The sequence below is a fragment of the Falco cherrug genome, chromosome 2, assembly GCF_023634085.1.
Source record: "Falco cherrug isolate bFalChe1 chromosome 2, bFalChe1.pri, whole genome shotgun sequence".
NCBI lineage: Eukaryota > Metazoa > Chordata > Aves > Falconiformes > Falconidae > Falco > Falco cherrug.
The window spans coordinates 65,970,502-65,992,664 of NC_073698.1; the positions used below are offsets into that span (position 1 = coordinate 65,970,502).

General features: G+C 43.0%; 1 protein-coding gene across 1 annotated transcript in view; it reads right to left on the reverse strand.

Moving 5' to 3' along the window:
* SH3RF3 (SH3 domain containing ring finger 3) overlaps positions 1-22,163 on the reverse strand; it is a 258,246-nt gene that overhangs the window by 6,937 nt on the left and 229,146 nt on the right. The window contains exon 9 of the mRNA XM_055702859.1: positions 7,487-7,824. Coding sequence (XP_055558834.1) covers positions 7,487-7,824 — 338 coding nt within the window. The remainder of the gene's footprint in view (positions 1-7,486; positions 7,825-22,163) is intronic.

Below are 22,163 nucleotides of genomic sequence, written 5' to 3' on the forward strand. Positions count from 1 at the left end.
CCACCCCTCCTGGACGCTGCTGTGCCACCCCTCCTGGATGCTGCTGTGCCACCCCTCCTGGACGCTGCTGTGCCACCCCTCCTGGATGCTGCTGTGCCACCCCTCCTGGATGCTGCTGTGCCACCCCTCCTGGACGCTGCTGTGACACCCCTCCTGGATGCTGCTGTGCCACCCCTCCTGGACACTGCTGTGCCACCCCTCCTGGACGCTGCTGTGCCACCCCTCCTGGATGCTGCTGTGCCACCCCTCCTGGACACTGCTGTGACACCCCTCCTGGATGCTGCTGTGCCACCCTTCCTGGACGCTGCTGTGCCACCCCTCCTGGACGCTGCTGTGCCACCCCTCCGCGCCTCCAGGTGGCATCTTGGCCTAGTTTATCCTCTGGAAGAGAACTGCAAATACATAACTGAGACACATTTTTTTGGCAGAAAAGATTTCTTCTCCCAGACATTCTCCCTCACTCCCAAAAAGGCAGTCCTGTATACTTCTATTTATATCTCCCCTTTTCATTTCACCTTTTGTCCCCTCTTTGAGAAGCGACTATAAAGCTGTAGGCTTTCTTACACCAAACTGCTTCCTGACATTTCAGACTGATCCCAGAGACTTCTCAGTTTTGTCTGTGTCACATTACATCTCTAAATTACCAACTTTTCAAAATGCTAATTAGCTGGGCAACAATAATGATGGTAAGCGTGACAACCACCTCTGCCTATTATTAACAATGGTTGCTATTTTTTGTTGTAAATCATACTCTGGGATAGTTGTAATTCTGCTAATTTAACCATTTTGGCCCAAACTCTCCACAGCAGTTGGCTGTGTCAGGCTGAGGGTCCCACATTCAGCCCAAATGGTCTCATCACCTCCAGGAATAAAGCAAGGAGTTTTGCACCAGTAGGACCCAGGTGAGGGCTTCCACAAACAGCCCTCAGGTCCCCATACATGGGAGCAAAGACCTGTCCTGTGGCACCATTGGTCTGTCAAGGATGGTGTTCCTTCAGAAAATTACCTGTCCTAGCCAGGTTAAAATCATTCAAACCACCTCAAAATGGTACATGCTTAGTAGAGGCTTGTATGAGAACAGAATGTAAAGTCTCTGCTAATTCATGCTCCAAGATGTCCTAGCTCTGTGGGACCTCAGAGGCTGCATTTCTCTTCCTTTCCCAGCAATGGGCTCCTCTCATGTTTTTCTCAGGGCACAGACCTGACAATGTACTTCCCCACTGCTGGCTGCTGTGGTACCCTTGGGTTGCTCACTTCAGCCCTGGAGGGGACTGTCTGGGATGGGTAGTGCCTGGGAGGGTCCTCAGCGCCCAAGAGAAGTACATGAGGAGGGGCTGTGAGTAGTATTGGCAAGAATGGGGGATGGGGTTTGCCTGGGCAGGGAAACTTCAAGGAGTTGGAGAACAGGGTAAGGTAAGGGAGGGGATGGAGGATGTGGGAGGCTGGTGGGAGAAAAACCAGGAGTCAGGGGAGAAATGGGGCCATGATGAGAACCGGAAGCCCTGACAGAAGGTGTGGATATGGCTGCTGAGGAGGGCAGCTGGGCTGAGATGAGTCTGGGAGAGCCTTGGCAGGAGGGAGCCTAGGGCTGGGACATGTCCTGTGGGGCAGGAGAGTGCATGGGTAGAGGCTGGCACTAGGGCTGAGGGTGGGACAGGGATCCTGGCAGCAGTTATCTCACCAAGAGCTGGGAATGGGTCCATCAACACTGTCTCTGCTGTTAGTAAAGACCTAGGAATCCCAGCTGTCCCCTGTCTTCATAGCACTTGTCCTCACAGACAAAAGAAACACCTCTCCCACCCAGCTCTCCATTTACTACTGCTGCTGACCTGGAAGGTGCAGCTAAGGCTCCTAACTACAATTAGATATTACATGATGGAAGTTCTGGTTTTGTTTCCTGTAAAAAAGCAAAATGATTAAAAATGTCATGTATGTAGATGCATAAAGACATCTATTACCTTAACAGAACAGGAATGTTTCACACCCATGCATCTGAGATGAAGAAACAGGCAACTAAAATTGCCCATGACTTCACTTTTGCTTCCATGCAATATAATCTTTCATTATATGATTAATCTATTAATCCCACAGGATGCCTGCCACATGTAACACACGAGATGTCCTGCTTCGGACATGAGTCAAGGTTCTGATGTGGAAGAAACATGTGGCTGCCAAAGCCACCCCATCTTTTGCAGAGGTTCGAAGATCTCTAGCAAGTGACCACAGTAAAACTCACTGAGTAGCGCAGGCGTGGGGAAAGTGGTTTTTCTGACTCCTCCAGCTGCAAAGCCTTGTGCTGCACTTTTCACAGCGTGAGAATCATCTCACGCACCGTAGTGGCGTAGGAGTCAGCTGTCTGGTCTAAATTACTCACATGCAGGCTCTCTGTCAGCATGCACAGACAGGCATTGAATAATATTGATCAGAACTGATCAGTAATTAAGTATTGGGTTCCGGCCTGGACACTGAGGAAAAAACCAAATACCAAGTATCTGCTCACTGAGCAAAATGCATGCATCCAGGACACTGACAGAGCTGAAGAAACTTAAGAAAACAGATCTACGAGGACGCAAATCAGGTTTGAAGGGCTAACCTCCAATCTGGTCCCATTTAGAGTGCTTGAATTCGGATGATTAATGAAAGCTTCTGTTTGTTAAAGTATGATGCACTAAGGACAGGTTGCAGGGGTCCAGTCCTGTGGCTCCAACTGGTCCCTTGTGTGTTAGGGATACACAGTTAGTTTTGTGTGAGGATAGATAACTGGTGACAATGAAGCATCTAGCCCAGTTAACGACTGCTCTTGCTTATCGGTGGAGCTCTGTTTCTCCATCCTTTTACTGGCAGATTGCAGAGACCTGCAAAGTGCCTCTCCACACTACAAGACGGAACCTGCTTCACCATATTATGGTGTCTGAATCAGCAGCCTCAGAAGAACAAATCTCAGCTGGGTCTTTTACCCTTCTGCTGGAAATATTGCAGGATTCACTTTCTGAGGTGGTTTATTCTAATTTCTCAGTCCTTAGGCAGGTATCCCACGTCAGAGAAGCACTTAACCTCGTGCATACACGTCACTGTTCAGTCAGAACTTACTCCGGGGGTCAGTCCTCTAGTATCACTTTCCAGGAAAGAAAAAAACCCTTCCTTTGCTTTCCCTTTTGGCAAAGGAGATATACGTGCACAACAAAATTGAAGTCAATGGGCGTTAAGCACATGCTTGAATGCTTCCTTGAATTGGGAGCTCAATTTCTAATGTGGCAGTGATTTGTAGAAAGGATACATGGAAACATGAAGGCATCTATTTTAAAGGTCAAACTCACTGCTCCCATCTTATTCTGCTGCACTGTTGTGGTTACAACTTGCTTGAAGGCTCCATGAAAACCATAGAAACACAGCACAGATACGCCAGTCGTGACAGTTAAGTCTGGATGCGACTGTTTTATCAGAATATAACATGGCAGAATTAGTGCCAGTTACTATAAGAGTCAACAACGCGTGACTTGTTTTACTCAGGTTTGCACCTGGGAACAGTGCCAGGCAGCAAGGGGAACATGACTCATGCACACACACATGCACACTCAACTCTCCTGTTTTGCGTAATGTACAGTCATATTTTCTTCAAGTGGGTGGTAAGGAAAGTATTTTGCTTTGGTGCTGCTAGGCAGACAGCATCCCCCCCCCGCCCCTTCCACGTGAACCAACAGTGTTGGTGGGTGTGGGCGAGTCTCTGGCCCAGGGCTTGCCTCATCACAGCGCATCCCTGTGCTGGTCCTGTGACTTGCACCAGCAGCAACTGGATGGAGCAGTAGGTGGAAAAGAGCATGTGGGGCGCTCGCAGCCTGATGGGGTATTCACTTCACAGTCAATCACTGCAACACGAAGTGGCAAGGACACCAAGGACACCACCTGGGAAATTTCTCCGCTCTGCTGCTCGGACTGTTGGATGCTTTATGGCAGAGAGCAGATGCAGGAAGGTGGTTTTATAAACCGACAGTGGGAAACTACACCCAGAAGGCAGAGACGGGCACTAACTATCCCAGAAAACCAGTTAAATATCAAGGTTAAATGATGGGAGAGCTAGGAGCAATTTCCTTTCTAATCCAGCCATCCATAACCAGTTGTGGAATATCAAGTAGGATAAGATAGAATAATTGTTTTCTTCGTTCTCCCCATGCACAAAAATTAAATGAGAGTATAAACATTAGCAGCATCTCTGAGAGGGCGAAACTCACTTCACCTTCCTGTCTGACTGGCTGCAACTCCCACGAAGGGACGTGCTGCCAGGCAGCAGAATAGGCAATTCTTCCCTTAAATTGTGAGCATTGAGCCATGAGCAATCAGAGCCTTTTTATGTACCACTGATATGGCTAGTGGCATGACCAGTAGGTTTGATCAGTAGCCTGGATGGGGCGAGTGCTAGAGCTGCAAGCCAGCCTCTGTAGGAGAAGTAGCAGTGCTCTGCTGTCTGCATGAGCCTCCTTTTGAATGCCGTAAATATTAAGGAATGTGCTACTTCTTCCAACCTTTCAGTGCTCTGTCTCTATGCGCACAGATGGGCGTTGGGAGACAGAAAGCCAAGTACAGCTAAGTGCACTGAAATGCTTTGCAGCTTTTTAAAATTTCATCCAGCATCTGAATCTGTTTATCTAACCTTTTTTTCCCCTCTCCTCCCTTTTCTTTCTCAGAGAATTGCTCCTACTGTGCAGATGAAATGCACCAAAATGCAAACAAGCAAAATATGGAGCTGAGTGACGTTGAAGGCGAGTTCCTCCATTGCCAGATGTGAAAAGAACAAGTGGTTTGAAAACCATAATTTGTTTTTAAAAAAATATAATTTGGTTCTTCTGAGCAATTTGATGATTTAATGAGCACAGATGGATGTGGGATGAATTTCTAGGAGACAAGTGTTTAATGTATCTGCTCAGATTATTCCAGGACTAAGCATTATCCTTCCTAGTGCATGAAGGTAATTAATATTTCCCATTATGGGCATGAAAAAACCCATATGATCAGTTAAGGAATGCAGATACACCAATGATATGGAAGTTAATTCATAAATCAATTAGAGAATCTTGCCTGCTGTGTATAATTAGGGTTACTTCAATTATAGCTTATTTTTGGATTTAAGACTCAGGAATTAAAGTGCTTAAAATCAGAATAAGTTCCTTACCACCATATACTGCAATTGGAAGTATTTACTCAGTTTTAGCAGTCTATATCTGTTTGCTCTGTATCTATTTACTCTTCATTCCAGCATAGTTGATCACATGCAGCTAACCCATGTCCCTCTGGTTCTATTCTGCCACTTAAAATTGTCATCAGTTAAATGTTTCACTGTCTGGGCCATCCTGAGGTGAACTGAGAAATTTGTAGGATATGGGACTGGCCCTGGCATATCAAATAATGGGTCTGGACTTCCTTACAGTAAAGCTTTGAAAGCAGCACCTCAACAGGCAGCTCTGGAGATGTCAGGGGATGTTCTTCCCAGCTTCTTTTCATGGCTACATGTAACTAAAGGTGTAGCATTCCACTGATTTAGTTACACTGGTGCTAAATCTGGTTTATATTGATTTAGCTTTTCTTATAGCATTAATTTAAACTGGTGTAGACCAAATTAAGTGCGCCTAAATAGGGACTGGTTTTTCAATCCTTTTACTAAATTGCTTTTTCATGGATTTTAAGGACAAGAGACTACTGTGATAGTCTGCTCTCACTGCCTTCATTACAATGCTGAAGGACTTCCCTGCATTTATTTCTGCTTCAAGTTTAATAGCTGTGCTTGAACAACAGCATCTCTTTCAGATGAAATGTTCAATCTAAAGTAAAAATACTCCCATGTCTGTCCTGTCTGCAGTCTCTTACAGACCTACCAAGACATTCCTAAGCCTGCTCTTTATCAAGTGTACCACAGCTCCCTGTATCACTCACTGCAACAATATAGTTCTAAATCTTCCATTGTTCTTATGATGATTCTCTAAGGCCGCTCCACTTTGCCTCAGATTTGGATCTTCTGAAATATACTGTTATTCTGTGTTCTCCTTACCAATGTGTTGAATTAGCTTTGTACCAACAGGTCTGTCCTTTTCATCACCTACCTCCCACTTCAGTCCTCTGTTCTGCAACAGCGGAGACTTTATGTTGAACAGTGCAGGTACAAAACCCGACTCTTTTTGGTCTACACTACAGGCACACGCAATCATCTTCTAGTGATTTCTGACCTAGAGTTAGATTTGATGACAGTATATCGGTTTTCAATCCACTTAGTATCTGCTGTGTCGGCTGCGTACAGTTTACTCAGCAAGGCATTTTATGGTAACAAACCAGATGCCTTAGAAAAGTTTAAATATATTATCATGTCATTGTTACCCTCCCAACCAAATTTCAACCTGTGTTTAGTAAAACACTGTAAGGTATGAACTGTCCTATAGGATCCCTTATTATGCCCTGAATCATCTGCTCCATGACCTCAGTTAGATTCAGGATCAGGTGGTTTGCCCAGTCCGTTCCCTTCGGCTTCTTTCATACACTCAGTCAAAAAGTTTCTTTCAAACTTCTGGGACTTTACTATCATTCCAAAACTGTTTTAAATATCAACTCCAGGGAGTTCCCTAGACCGCTTTTTGAAAACTTTTCAATGGTTTTGTATAAAACATGTTCTCCTCAATCTCGTTTAGAGTGAAAAGCATTTCAATACCATTGTATCAGTGCATTATCTGTTCCCTTCCCAGTCCTCAAACCACAGCCTTGTAGAAAATATTTACCTGAAGCCACTGTGACACTGCACATGGAGACCCAGTTCTTTTCTCTACCTGTCTCTAGTCAGTTATCTCTCTCTCCACCTGCTGTTGTATTTTGATGTTCCTAGTCTACTCTTTGTGGGTTTGCAAGGCCAGTTACTCTAAGGTTTCAAGCAGGCTGCTGAAATGAACTCCAGAATCACTGGTACATTCCTCTCCAGAAGTGAGCTACATTTTTGGTAACGGGTCACTGAAGATGGCAATACCTGTAAATATCCTAAACAGGAAGAATTTGAAACAGTCCCTGTTACGGCAAAACAGGCCAGAAAGGGCCTTGATGAGCAAACACATCACCCCTCTTGCCTCTAGGCAGGAAACACCACATGACAACTTAATAATTTTGTTAAAACATAGGGATATCATTTAAAAAAGTGGCCTTTGCTAACAGCATTTACACCCTTTGGGCTGAGAAAGCTCTGCTGTCCTTCATATTTAGACCAGGGCTGTAAGGTGTCACGGACAGGTGCTGCTCACCACTTTTTTAATCCATGAACATTAAACCTGCACTGTGTGCCAAATGATTTTCAATGGGCAGGTGCATGTAAGCCCTGTCTTCCTAAAAGACAGCTGAGTCACCTACAGTCAATCCACACAGCAGCAAAACTGCAACAGCCCTTGAGCAAGTTGAACTTGCAGCCCTCCTCCAAATGCTCCCTGAAGATGCAGGTGACATCAGGAGATACTCAACTTACCTTTCCCGGGGCAAAGGCTTGGGCTCTGGCCGAATAGCTGCCATGGAAGAGAGGGGCTGCCTGGCAGGAGAAGGGATGGAAAAATTCAAATCCAAGGAGCCTGTTTTCCTGTGCAGAGGCTCCAGCCCCATGGCTCCCTGCATTTCACTCTCAATAGGGCACGAGCCAGCTCTGCCGTGGCTGGAGAGGGAGGAGAGCTCAGGTCCCACCGCCCCTTGCAGGACTCCTTCAATGGCTGCCTGGGGCTCGTGTGTGGGGGACACAGATGGTGGGGAGCGTGACTTCTTTTTTGTTGATGCTCCTGCTAGAAGTTTCAGCAGTCCACTCTTCTTCTCCTTCTGCAAAGGAACCAAAGGAAATATGGGCAGTGAGCAGACATACCAACTCCATTTTTCTTTTGGAAAATCGCAATGTGTGTGGCAGAGAACCTCCCAAAACTGTCATGACTAGAGATGGATCCAAGTAGAACTTGAGCTTTTGGTAATAACAATCCTGTGAAAACCCCTCACCATCCAACAGGGCTTTAACTCGTTCAGCAGAGTAAGGACCTAACATACAGCAAAGATTATTTCTACTTGCAAATCCACCCAGGCAGTGATCCTGTGCCTTTTGAAAGAAATAGTGCAGTTACAGTGGGACAGAAAAGGTACAAACTTCCCATGCAGAGAAGGCAGCAATCAAAGTGCTGCTCTCGCCCTCTCTCTTCCAGCAGAATCCTGTCTCTCAATACAGAAATTCCCCAAAAGTAACAAATCAGACTTTATGGCTAAAAGCTTCCACTGGGGAGCACAAGGGTCTGAGGAGAGATTTCAGATCCCAGCCCACTGCAAAAGAAACGCTTATCTTTACTGCCTCATTTACCACCTGATGCAGATTTACTGTAGGGAGAATGGAGGCGCAGGGCAGTGGTTTAATAGTTCTATCCAGCGTGTGCTCCTTTTCACATCCTGCATCACACAGCTGTACCTATTTGTGTCTTCCTCCCAGAAGTGGGTCACCTCTCGTGTCTTAAGGTAAAGGCATTGCCTTGATGTCTGAAGATAGATCACAAAATTCACAATTGGCAATTGCAGTGGCAGTGCATGGAAGGTTTCAAAGTTCTACAAGGGCTTTTGATGCAGAGGAATGAAAACAAGATAACCAGCACCCTTTCAATTAATGTGGGGAGAAAAAAGAGTTCAGCCTGCATTACTGAAGAAACACATCTGACCTGGTGTGCTTTATAGCAGTGTGAGAAATCCTGCTGCACATTTACCTCAAGCACACACAAACACCAAATATTATGTCCCTCAGCTAGAAAGGGTAGAGGGATTGTGTGCAGAAACTGGCCACCCTCCAGCACATGCAACCAGCAATGCTGTGCAGTAAATTTTCCATTTTTTTTAAAGACACAAGAAGTTTTACAAAAGGTCTGTTAGATTTCCTCTTCTGTCTGAAGCACAAGCCATCACCCAAGACTATCTTCAGAGACTCAGGGCTGTGAAGTTTAGCTAGATTTGATAATTTGTTCTATAATAGGATCCCAGGGGATAAAAATGAACCCAGCTACTGCAATACTTATGGAACAGAAACTCTCTCTCTATCTTCAAGCAGGAACACTCTTTGGAAATACAACCCAGTAATTTATTTATTCTCTGTAGACAAAATGTCCCATGCAAGGTTTAAAATTATGCTCTTTTATGTGCTGACTGCTGAAGTAATTTCTCAAAGCAGCTTTAAGGAATAGGAGGGCTACAATAAAATAAACATAAGCTTTTAGAAGATGGTTGGATTTACTGCAGTAAATGTACTTGGAATATCTGGTATCTCTGCTCCCAAAGTTTTTTGCACTCTTTAGCTGTTACAGACTGGTAAGAAAACAGAAATACCTTAGATGTTTAAGACACGGAAGAGCTAAAAAGAAGCACAGTTGTAATCACAGAGACAACGTCCACTGATTTTTGAAGAGCAGAGTCTGAACTATGCTTCCAGATCTCAGTCTCCTGCATACCACTGGTTCCAACTATATGTTCTGTTTAAAAGGGCGTTTGTCACTTACAGGATGAAAGGATCCATCCTGCCAAGATGTTCATCCAGGCAGAATCCATGGAAGCTAAGGGAGGCTGGCCATATGGCACCATCAGGTCAAAAATACTCAATAAATTCCCCTGGAAACAATAGAAAAGCAGACTAAATGCCCCTGACAAACATCTTTCCCCAGTGGGAAGGGACCTTTGTGGGAGCTGTAGTAGGTATGCACGCTGGAATTCACCTGAAACACCAGAAAAATACATCAGTATTTCTCTCATTCTCTAATTAAGAAATATTGCTGCTGTCATCATTATATCAGATTTTAAAGCTCTTCATGAAATTGCAAAACTCATCTTTCCCAGTAGCACACTGAACCAATAGCTGCAATGATCCCAGCATACTGTGTCAATACGCATTTGAAGGTGTCTAAAGGTCAGTGACAGAATACAATAGCTATTGTGGGGCTCTGGAGAAACCACTATTGTGCAGCAGTGAGCACTTTGAGCCTCTTTAATTGGCAGCTTTGCACATCCAAAGTAACTATGTGAACTAAAGCCCTGTATAATGAACAATTAATATTCCTATGTGGTAGCAGCTTTTCTAATTTTTGCTTCTAATTTAAATACCTTGGCAAATTTTCATTAGAAAAACCTTGTGTGACTTAGAGCACTTAAAGCATAGAAGCAAAAACCTTTGGAAAGAAGGGGATGCATATATTCACACCCATCTGCACATTAGAAAGCAGATGAGTCTGACAGTCATTCAATTTTGTTTACAAGAATGGCTTCCACTCTACATGGTTAGCCCTGGCATAAATTTCTACGCTCAAGCTATATCCCTCAGATAACAGAGAGCTGTAATGAACTTACTGATGTACCCTTTGTTCTACTTTAACAAAAGGAAAAATAAAGAATTGATTTTTAGCCCTTAGTCCACTGTCCATTTCACTAAACTTTTGAGACTAAGATCAGTGTTCTTTAAACAAAGAGGATGACTTACTTCAATTGCTTAGCCTAGTCCTTCTAGTCAAAACCTGAGGAGCCCCGTGCTTCCCATCATGGCCCTGGGCAAAATATTTAGAGGTGAACTGATACTAGCCACTTCAGGCACCTGGAGATTAGACATTACATCCAGGTCTTTCTCCCTTTGAGTCTGGCAAATGCTCTCAGCCTTCTGGTATCCCATTGCCAGACCCTCTGCCGATGCTGCTCAAAGCACTTCAAGCACAGCAAGGACTGTCAGGAGCTGATAATTTACTGTGATGTCTCTCATGAAAAACAGATTGGGTTTGAACTTTGGTTGATCAGCAATTCAGCCTAAACCCCTTCATGCCTCCTCCCTCCATCTGTAAAATGGGACAAAGTTAAAACTCCTCCTCGTGCCATGGGACTTTGTTAATGACTTCAGTGTTACAAAGCTGTGCATTTCATTGGGAGTAACCCGTCCTTTTCCAAGGCTTTAATATTAAAAATAGGAAAAGATTCAGAATGGGATGTTAGTATGCAGTCCCAGTTGTGATTTATTGCAAATGTCCAAGTATTATGAATTCATTTAATATTTAGTGTAATAGCAGCCATCCTTCACCAGAAATTAATATTTATATGGCTGTCTGAGACAGTCCTTTCTTCAGCAGTTTCACTGTAAATCAATGAAGCGTTAATGGGCATAAATGCTGTAGAGAAATCTACACTGATTGGTTACAGGCTCTGTGGGTTTTCAAAAGAGATAAGAAGTTTACAGAGGACATATCTGATGACTTTCAGGAATTAAGTTTTTGAATGAAAAAAAAAGTATTACTTTTTCCATTCACAGATGTCTGTTTTATTGTTTTCTAGGAAATCTGTAATCTACAGAAACAGCTGGGTAATTATTGAGTTTTCTTTGTCTAGTAGCTACATTTCCAACTGACTGCAAACTGTGTTTGACATCCCTACCTCCTGAACCTGCCAAGGTCAGACCTTCACATCTGTGTTGATGGATGGATTCACAGTATGGACAGCACTTCTCCCATCTCCTGGTTACTGCCCACATGTTTAACTGAATTTAAATCGTCACCTTTGTTGCTCAGGTTTTATTCTAGGACATTCAGAGTAAAAAATTTCAAACCATTAATTTCACAAGGAACAATACCTTGTTAAAAAAAAAAGGCAAAAGAGCGAAATTAGCTCTTTCAAATACATCTCAGGCTGCTTCTAGTTAAGCAAAAAAGGACTGTGAACATAGACAGTATAGGCAGGTCAGAATTTCTTACTTCTCTAGTGAAGCCTACGCTTGAGACTCTGTTCCTATGGTGTAGCACGAAGGAATCTCTGTGGAAATAAGTCTCTGGAAGCACAAGGATGAGATCAGCAGCATTGCTGTGACTCTGAAGCATGCACCTGGGGAAGCCAGCACTTGGACAGGTGTGAGTTCCCCTCAAGATCTCACTGTGGGAACATTTGGAAAAGTGAATACAGTCTGAGCTTAAGAACTCACGAAGGACTAGATAAAAATTAAAGTCTCAGATATGTAAATGTTGAAATATTTTGCTTCACAGTAATTGGGGATGATTTTTCCCCTCATTAATAACCCCACTTGAAGATAATAACTAGCTCTTCTTTCAGCTTCAGAGATGAGATGAGCACAGAAAGCAGCTACTTCCTTGATGACTGAGTGGTAACGGAGTCCCCTGTCTGCAAAGTAATAATCATGCCATAATCCGAATACCAATTATACGTACTGGCTATATTAATACAGATCTTCTTCTTCTTCTTTTTTTTTTAACCCACTATAATAAACAGAAAATTCTGTTTTAGTTTTCTTCATCTGCAACTCCTAATACTTAATTTCCTACCTATTATTATTTCCTCATTAAATAAATGAGGAAACCTTACTGCAGCTGATAGAAAAACTGGCTCCAGCCATTGAAATGAGATAATTTCTCATGCAACACCAGTTACATCAATAGATAAGAGAGCCGGAGGGAGAAAAAAGGTTTCATTTAAAAAGGAAGAAAAAAGAAACAAAACTGTTTAAATGCTGCCCTGAGCCCTACAGAACAAATTAGGAACTCATCTACCAGTCAGTACCCCAAACCACCACTTTTATTGCTTGTTTAACATGGTCAGTACCTGTTTCAGTAAATTTGAGTTAGTGTCTGGAGAACAGTGCATTTTTATTCTGATTCCAACTTGGCTACTAGTGATTGATGCTTACACTGAAAGAGTAGGTGGTACTTTGGATTACGTCTTTTAGGACAAAAGCTATTCAGGTATTTAAATCTGTAAAATTATTTGACCCAAGATTTCGATAATTATTTACAAAGGAGATTATAAAAACAAACCAGCATAATCTCAAAAGCAAGCTTCAAGTCTGGAATGTCTTTGGATATGTATTTATTACTTGCAGTTTGCCACTATTTCTCATGAAACAAGACAACAGTAATTACTACACAATTCCTTCTGATTTTAGGGTAAGACTAGTTTTTTTATCATGTATTGTATAGAAATATTTGCCAAAGATTTAGTTTTTAATGGAGACAACTGCTTCTGGCCAGAAGTCGATCATTATAATCTCAGTATACAAGCTCCATGCCGAGGAACAAAAAGGATTTTGGGATCATAATGTCATTAGCTTTTAGATCTCAGTGATAGTAACATGCATACATACATGCACAAACATATTAGACTGCTGATCACTAATTTGAAGATAACTAGTATTAAAGCCAAGAGAAAATAAAATGTCTTGCAGTTAGACCTGATTCGGAATTTCAAATGTTTTGAAAACAAAACTGAGAAGAAATTTTGTGTTCAGGTCCCAGTACAGCAAAGCACATAGGCACTTCATCATGTGGTTTTGTTGAACTGGGGCAGATGCAAGGCCCTAGAGACTACTAAAAGACATAAAGAGGTAATCTAAAAACATATTTTCATATTCAATTCAGATGGAATATTAGATCTTTCAAGCACTGGAACAAAGTTAAAGGCTAGCTTAAAGGCAAAAAACAAACCCCAACCAAAACATGTAGAGGAAGCAGAGAGTCTCAGCTATTATTGAGCTTCCTGGAGGCTGCTGAGTTTGTAACAGGCAGAAGGTAAAAAGGAACGCTAACACAATTAACAGTGAATGAGGGACAGGTGATCTGCTATGCTGATACTGTCTTTTTTCTGTGTTCAATGGAGGGGGAAGCTGGTGGATGGATAGTTCTGTATTTCATTGCTTTTCCAGGTCTGGTATGTAAGGAATAGGTGATGGTTATGCAAAGGATGGAAATTTGTTAGGATACGCAACTTACTCCATGCCCCAGTAACAGTTCTCAGTGATATTCTTTTAGTGGCAACAGCTGAAACAAAACACCAGTGAACTGAAAACTACTGCTGTGATGAAGTAACTTGAAATCGTGTGCTGATAAAGTGAAATGCAAGGACACCACCAAAGAAAGTGATAAAACTACGGTTCTCATCAAGACTGTGGCAACACTTCCACTTACTTCCAAGCACCCACTGTCTCTAGAACTAAGCTCAGCTGGATGTGTTTTGGTTCTGATTTTAGTCCATCTCTTCCTTTGAAGTGTGAACAACCTCTCTGGGGACACAAAAGAAGGGAGTAGGCATGATATCCTCACACACATTTGACATTCAGCTCCCTTCTTCACTCAGCAATCCACTGGATGTTTGATTATCCTACAGCAAGTAAGGGAACTTCACACAAAGCACTGAGATCTCCCCTTCTCTGATCCGCTCTCCTGCCTCCAGCACAGCCTATACAGAGAGGCACAAAGTATGCATACTTTCCCTGGGGAATGTGGGGTCCCATCTCATTTCAGGAGAAAACTCAATCAAGGAGTTTCATGCAAGTGCTTCTAGTGTGGTATGCCCAAGCAAGAACAAGAATTCCTGCTCAGTTGTATAAAAAATCCACATCCTTTATTTCTAGAAGGGAACCTTGGTACCCTGCAGAGCTGGGCACATGCTGTGGAATCCTATGTGGAAGCAGGTAACTTCCTCAGAGTGAAAAAACAAGATCCAAGCCACTTTTTCCTTACCAGTAACTCCTGCTGGCTTAGTGTCCTAGTTTTGGCTGGGATAGAGTTAATTTTCTTCCCAGTAGCTGGTATAGTGTGTTTTGGATTTAGGATGAGAATAATGTTCATAACACACTGATGTTTTGGTTGTTGTTCAGTCGTGATTAAGGACTCTTCAGCCCCTCATGCTGCTCTGCCAATGAGAAGGCTGGGGGAAGAAGAAGTTGTGAGGGGACACAGCCAGGACAGCTGACCCAAACTGGCCAAAGGGATATTCCAGACCATATGACATCATGTTCAGTATATAAAAACTAGGGAGAAAGCTGGCTCGGGGCCACTGCTCAGGAGCTGGCTTGGCATCAGTTGGTAGGTGGTGAGCAATTGCATTGTGCATCACTTGTTTGGTATATTCAAATTCTATAATAATATTAATAATAAATCCTAATTATTATTCAAATATTAATATAAGTTTTAATAAAGATAAAATACTATTATAATTACTATCATTATTATTATTATATCTTCCTTTTCTGTCCTATTAAACTGTCTCTATCTCAAGCCATGAATTTTACTTTTTTTTCCAGTTCTCTCCCCCCATCCCACTGAGCAGAGGGAGTGAGCAAACAGCTGTGTGGTGTTTCGCTGTCTGCTGGGTTAAACCATGACACTCAGACACCTGTTCTGCTTGTCATATTTTGTGAATCCCATTTTCTAGACAATTAATTCTACCCCCACGTTGAATGGGAATTATGAATTCCAGTGCAAAGCATGAGCCTTAAAGCTAATAAACCTTCATGCTCAGCAAAAGTTAATGCCCATTCTGAACCCGGCCAATAAACAAATGCAGTGTGCACTCTGGGAATACAAGGCCCAAGTGTTCCCATTGACTCTGTTCTGCCTGACACAGAAAGGGAGTCACTCCTAAAACCTGATGCTCAGCAATGTCAAAAAGGCAAGAGAAGATTGAGAATTGTTAGGAAAGCTCTAGAGAAAGAGTTAAAAAACATTTGTAGAAAACAGCACCGTGGGAAGCCCTGCCATGCCTAACTTCCTGAATGTTGTGTCCTATTCTGGCCACTGCATCTGGAATAGGGTATTGCAGAACTACGAATAGCACAGAGAAGGGCAATGAGGACCAAGAGAGGTGTGAAACAACAACCATACATTGGAGATGCCTGCTTGGAAAGCAAACAACTGACAGGAAATATGATAGTGGTCTACAAAATCCCTGTCTGCTCCGAGAAGGTAACTTGGGAACTGATGGGTTATTTCCCACAATACAGGAATTAAAGGGAACCTCATGAGATTATCAGGCAAATGGTCAAAACTAAAAAATAGGAAGCACTTTTTCACACAACACATAATTAAATAGAGACTTAATGCACACAGTATCGTGGAAGCCAAAAGTAGGAACAGGTTCAAAGGGGATCAGACAAATTAATGGAGAACAGACCTAGCAAGGGCCATTAAAAGAATGGTATGGATCCAACCTCTTCTTCAGGGAGCCCCAACAGGTAAATGAAACAGCACTTACAGCATACACAGGGTGACTTCACCTCACTACAAAAGAGATCATAAGAACAGTGAGAATTATTACTATGATTAAAAAAATCAGCTATTTGGGCAAGAGCATAGGAAACAGGACAAAGCCAGGAATGAGCCCTCCCCTGTGCCCTCCCAGCTTTGGGAAATCAGTTGTTCAGAGACTTCCTCAGCTGCAGGGGTCTGAGAGAGGGCAAAAGGCGCCTGGCAGGATGCAATGTCAGCCAAGGAAGAGACACAGAAGGTTGGGAACTGCAACCCCAGAGAACTTTCACAGCCCTGCAACTGCTGTTTGGATTCCTCAGCTCCATCTCTGCTGTGCAAAACATCATAGATCAAGGGCTGCAGCACTCACTGCACCAAGGAGAAACAAAAGTACTGGTGATGGGGCTGACAAAGCCTATTGCTTCCCAGAGCTCAGCTTGCTTCCTAACCTGGCACTGCACTGCCTTTGTACATACCAACTGCTTCCTTGGAGCTACCATAGGGGTCTCCTACATGATGTTGCACCATGTCTTGAAGACCTACCCTAAACTGAAGCCCAGCAAATGTTAAACCTTTGCTTTAATACAAATCAAGTATGAATAGATGATTTAGGCAACTGTGGTAGACTAACTGTACTTTCCAGAGAACTTAAGCAAAACAGCTGGACATACTATGAGCACCCTTCTGAAACTTTAGGTTAATTTATTCAAACCAGAGGAGAATCTATCACAGCTTCACTGACGACACAGGATTCTGAAATGAGAAAAAGATATACAAATACATTAACCGTTAGACAAACTACTTAGTGTTTTTAAACAGGATGATTTAAAATGACTGGTTAGCTTGCTGCTGCTTGTCTCTCGTAAGGAAGTGAAAAAGATTTATTGGTCCTGGGGAGCACTGGGAGCAGCACTCATATTTTGCAGAAAGCCAGAGCAAGCACACTCATCGAACACCTGAATGAAAAAGAATCAATGACAGAAGTCAGGATGTGCTTTGGCATACTCTAATCTTACACGTAGTTACCTCTGGCTCTCCCCATTCACAAGGGATGGATTTAATTTCAGAAGCAAACAGTTAAAATTGCTTGGTCTTGCTTTGTAATCTTATTAAATGAGAGGCAAGTGAGACTTGTATTTTTATGGAAAGCAGAAACATGTGGGTAAAAGGTTTGGATTAGTGGAGGTCATCTTGCCCATTGTTGCTGATGTATCTATTCCTGCTTGGTTGATACTGTTCCACCAGCTGTGCCACCTCAGGCTGTAATTTCAGCACTTCCAACAAACTAAATAGTATTGGGCTGGCCTGCACTCAGAGGGAAGATTGCTTGTGGAAAATTCAGGCATCACAAGAGGTATATTCTTCTCTTCAAAATCAATTTCCCATGGAAGAGAAAAAGGGCTGTCTGTGGGCAATGAAAAATTGTCAGCATTTGTGTGTACCAGGCACTGGAACACATTACAGTGAAGCAATTCCTACAAACAATTCATCAGTTCATATAAGATGCATTTAGCTAGAGACTGAGGAGTCAGCTGAGACTGACAGAGCATATCACACCTGCACGGACTGTGGCCTAGAGGTGACAAAAAGCAGAAGCTCCTCTTGCTCAGGAAACGTATTTCTGAAAATCAGCTGGGCTTCACACTGCTGCTGGGGGAGCCTGGACTGGGTGAGGAGCGGGACTGAGAGGTGCCCTGACAGTTCTCAGATAGTCTGACATTGTAGATGTAGGACCTTGACACCATCAAAGCCACGAGCATGAAAATTTCGCTCTCTCTGAAGGCTGCCCTCCAGTTTTGCCAACTCCCACAGCATCAAATCTGAATATCCAAAAAATTATTCCTACTGTATTAGGTCTTGCCCCTGCTCCCTCCTGCCCTCATGAAAGCATATTTCAAACAAGGCAAGTGATACTTTATTAGCATCGAGAAGAGAAATACCAATGCACTCAAGCCAGTGGCTTCTTTTCTGGGAGTAAGGGGAATCTCAGCCTCTCAGCACCCATGGGAGTGCAGGGAATCCCAGCTGCTCTGTTTCCATGGGCTTCACAGGCCTCGCTGTACCCAGCAGCCCTGCACAGGGACAGAGCCATTGTCCGGTGCACTGAGGTGTGATCAGTTATCACGGTGCATAAGCTTTGCAGACAAAGCAGCTGAGGTTTCTGCAACCTCCCCCGTCAGCTGTGCTACAGGCATTTCAGTCCTACTACATTTCCAAGTGATGCCCTGTGAATTAGTCCTGGGACACAATGAGGTGGCTGAAGTCCTTTTCTCTTACAGGGTTTAATTGATCACGTATACTCTTTAAAAAAATGAAGAAAGAATCCCAGGATCATTTTAAAAGATTGCAAAGTAAGTGGCTGTCGGTGTAAGAGGAATGTCCAGGCATGTAAATGACAATTTCTTTGATGAAGTGACCAAGGCACTGTGGCTTTCTAAATGTCACAACACTTGGCTTGTAATTACTAGTAAGCTTTGCAATAGCAAAAGGCTTGGTAGAAGCTGCTCAAGGCCTGGCAGCATTTGTAACAAGAGCATCCTCTCTTCATCAAAAACTGAATTTCACCTGTTTTCCTAGTTTCATCTTTTTGTTATTTAAAAAACAAAAATGGAACCATCAAAGACCATTCGCTAAAAAATCCCCTCCCAATTCCCTTAAACTTAAGTCAGGTATTTAGGAGTATAAAATTCCTCTTTCTTAAATTAAAGAGCTAAGCAAGAAGAATCATCAGTGAGAAATAAAGCTAACCAAGGGGAACACACTGTGGCTTTTTTTCCTTTTGTATTAATCCTGGTTTTACATTGCAATCCTACCTCTCCATTCTATCTTCCCTTACTTTGTTTGTTTCACCCACTTCTTTTTCCCTGACACATGACCTGTAGGTATGATCATATAATTAAATGCAACTGAGTTTCACCGATTTAACTAATTACCACCTGTCAAGTGTGCCACCTAAGCCAGTGCTCCCCATTTCCTCATCCTACCCCAACTGTGAGAGAACACGTTAGCTCAAATGTCAGGCTTAACCTGATTTGGGTAACCCAAGATGTCTGAGGACATGCTTTATGCCAAAGCTGTTAGTAGGATAATTTCAGTGGTGCAACCAGTGAGCAGCATCTCACATAGGTTACACACATAGCCAGTCACATCTGTAACTTAAGAGGTCTCTGGACACAAATTTGTTGCTTGTCTGGAGTGGGCTATGCAATGAGGCAGTGAAATCTGCTTGGTGTTTTCACATGCGACTACTGCAGAAATAATTAGCAATGACAACACAGATAGAGCGTATTCCTCTTTTATTATGCTAGCTAGTTGACTGATGCAGAAGAGGTCAGTGTGACCTGAAATGAAAGGTGGATTCTGCCAACTAACAGCAAGAAATGGTCAATTTTAACACACAAGCTCAAAATGCCTCTGTGAGATGTTGGTCACATACACCTCACATCTGAAAGATGGAAACTATAAAGATAAAATCACTACTGCACTGGAGCAGAAATGACAGCTTTGTCATAATAGTCCATCTCTGAGCCCACCTACCATAGATGAAGATGAAAAACCCTTTACACAAGTCAGATAACAGCGCAAGATTTCCCTTTGACCGCAGTTGTTGATTGACTGGTGGTCTGTACAGACTGACAGCCTTTCTTATTTTCATTTTAGCAAAAACAGTGTGGGTAAACAGTGACTTAGAATTGTCTCATCTTCAATTTGATCATGGCTGATTGGAACGTCTCTGCCTATAAAGATAACAGAATTAGTAGTCCATTAGTTAAGCAATCACGACTGCTATTCAAGCTCCTGTACTATGATTACTTTGCTCTATCTGACAACCTTCTCACAGCAGAGCAGGCAATATGATGAATATCTTGCACAAGTTTGTTTTTTCAACTTCTTCCTGCTAGGACAGCAATGTGTGTGTTTGAGGGATCTGTTCTAGTCTTGCACTTTCCCTCTTTTTAAGTCAGCAGCATACATGCAAGAACTCAAACTGCAGATAACCAGATGTTACCAGTTGCTTTGCAATGTTTTCCAGTTTATGATTTTCTGTAAAACCAAGAGGACATTTCAAGTAGGTACCAACAGGGCTTGTCTCAGTCCCGCTGCTAGTCAATCTTTTCATTAGTTACTTAGTAGGTGAGCTAGAGAGTGCACTCCTAAAACCAGCAGTGGGCACTGAGCTGATCAAATCTGCAAGCAGTTGGAAGGTATACTGGTTTCAGTTGGGACAGAGTAGGCTGGGGGCACATGAGAAATTGGGAAGGGACACAGCTGGGGCAGCTGACCCCAACTGACCAGACGGATATCCCATACCATATGATGTTGTGCTCAGCCATAAAAGGTGGGGGAAGAAGGAGAGAGGGGGGACATTCAGAATGCTGGTTGTCTTCAAAAGTCACCATTATGCGTGACGGAGCCCGGCTTTCCTGGAGATGGCTGAACACCTGCCTGCTGATGGGAAGTGGTGAATGAATTCCTTATTTCACCTTGCTTGCATGTGCAGCTTTTGCTTTACCTATTAAACTGTCTTTATCTGAATCCATGAGTTTTCTCACTTTTACCTTTCCAATTCCCTCTCCCTTCCCACTGTGGCAGGGAGTGAGCGAGTGGCTGTGTGAGGCTAAGCTGCCTGCCAGGGTTAACCCACAACAGAAGAATAAGCAGGTAAGAATTTGGAACAATTTTCCTAAAATGGAGAAATCCTGAACCACCATGGTGAAATCTGCAAAGACAAGCATTGACATGCTACTGTTAGGAAAGAGAAATCAAGTGCACAGATGCAAAATGAGAAGTGACTGGCCAGCCAGCAGCTCTGCAGAAAGGGACATGGGAGTTACACTGGATCACCAACTGGACATTAAATCAAGATGCTGCTGCAAAAAAGATGAACTTCATCTGGAAAAGTATTACCAAACATTTAATATGTAAGCCACGGAAAGTGCTTATTCCATCCTAACTGGCACTAACAAGGTCTCAGCAAAACTCCACACTGGGGCACGGTTCTTCATGAACCCAGCAAGCTGAAACCTGCCCAGAGGACAGCTGAAAGTGCAATCAGAGGCCTAGAAAGCATTACCTGTGAAGAAAGGCTAGGAACTGGGCTCAGTGAAGTTGAAAGAAGACAATTCTTGAGGACTGAACACATTAATAGTTCTCTGATAGGTGGGGCTGTCAGGAGAAAGTTGATCAGCTGTTCATCTAGAGCAGGACGTGAAGAAGCAAGATGAATTTGTAACCATAAAAGACTCAGGACGGGTAACAGGGAATTTTCTGGCTCCAGGAATATGAAAGGACAGGAACAGATTGCTCAGGGAAGTTGCAGAATGATCCTAATTGAACGATTTTCAGAAAAGTTAGACAGATATCTCTGGTGGTTAGTTGGCATACATCTGATTTTCTCACAGCTGGTGACTGGAAACCCATCCCAGGCCTGTGGGGCCACCATCCTTCCTACCTTCTCTGTGCCCCTTATCCTGCTGGCCAGCTCTATCTCTTGGCCAGGTTGCACCTAAACCTGCCAACCAGGAGTATCTGGCTTAGATTTAAAACCTGCCCAGAAAAATTTAAAAAGTTGGAAAATCAGTTCTTGCTGTCCTGCTCAAAGCCTAGCTTACGTGTTTCCTTTGACACAGAAGGCACCATTTGTGGACAGGATCTACCTGCCTGACCTTCCCCCTTTTCTGTCTCAAAACTTAAGATATGAAGAATAACATGATGTTGTACAGGAGGGAATAGAGATCTCTCAAGTCATCATAAAAGCCAGCTACTTCCATTTGAAAATATACCAGTTCTGAATTGATTGTGAATTGTGACTAAAATCTACAGCGCAGGAAACCTACCTTACTGCAAAATAAGTTGGCCATGAACTCACATTAAATTACTTCTTCTCTCCCTGGGGCATCTGGTGATGAAGTCCAATGCCAGTCTGCTGCTAGTGTGCTGAATACAGTGAGCTGTGAGTGAAGGTTAATATTTTAGCTTCTGTAGTCTTAAGTTACAGAAACGTACCAGTGAATATTAACCAAGCAAAATATATGCAAAAAAAGCAAAGCAACAGGTTGTGTCCTGCCTTCATAATGAACCGTTTTTTAAACGATTCACTGGTTGACACCCTATATTAATTGATTGCAGGCAGCCTGC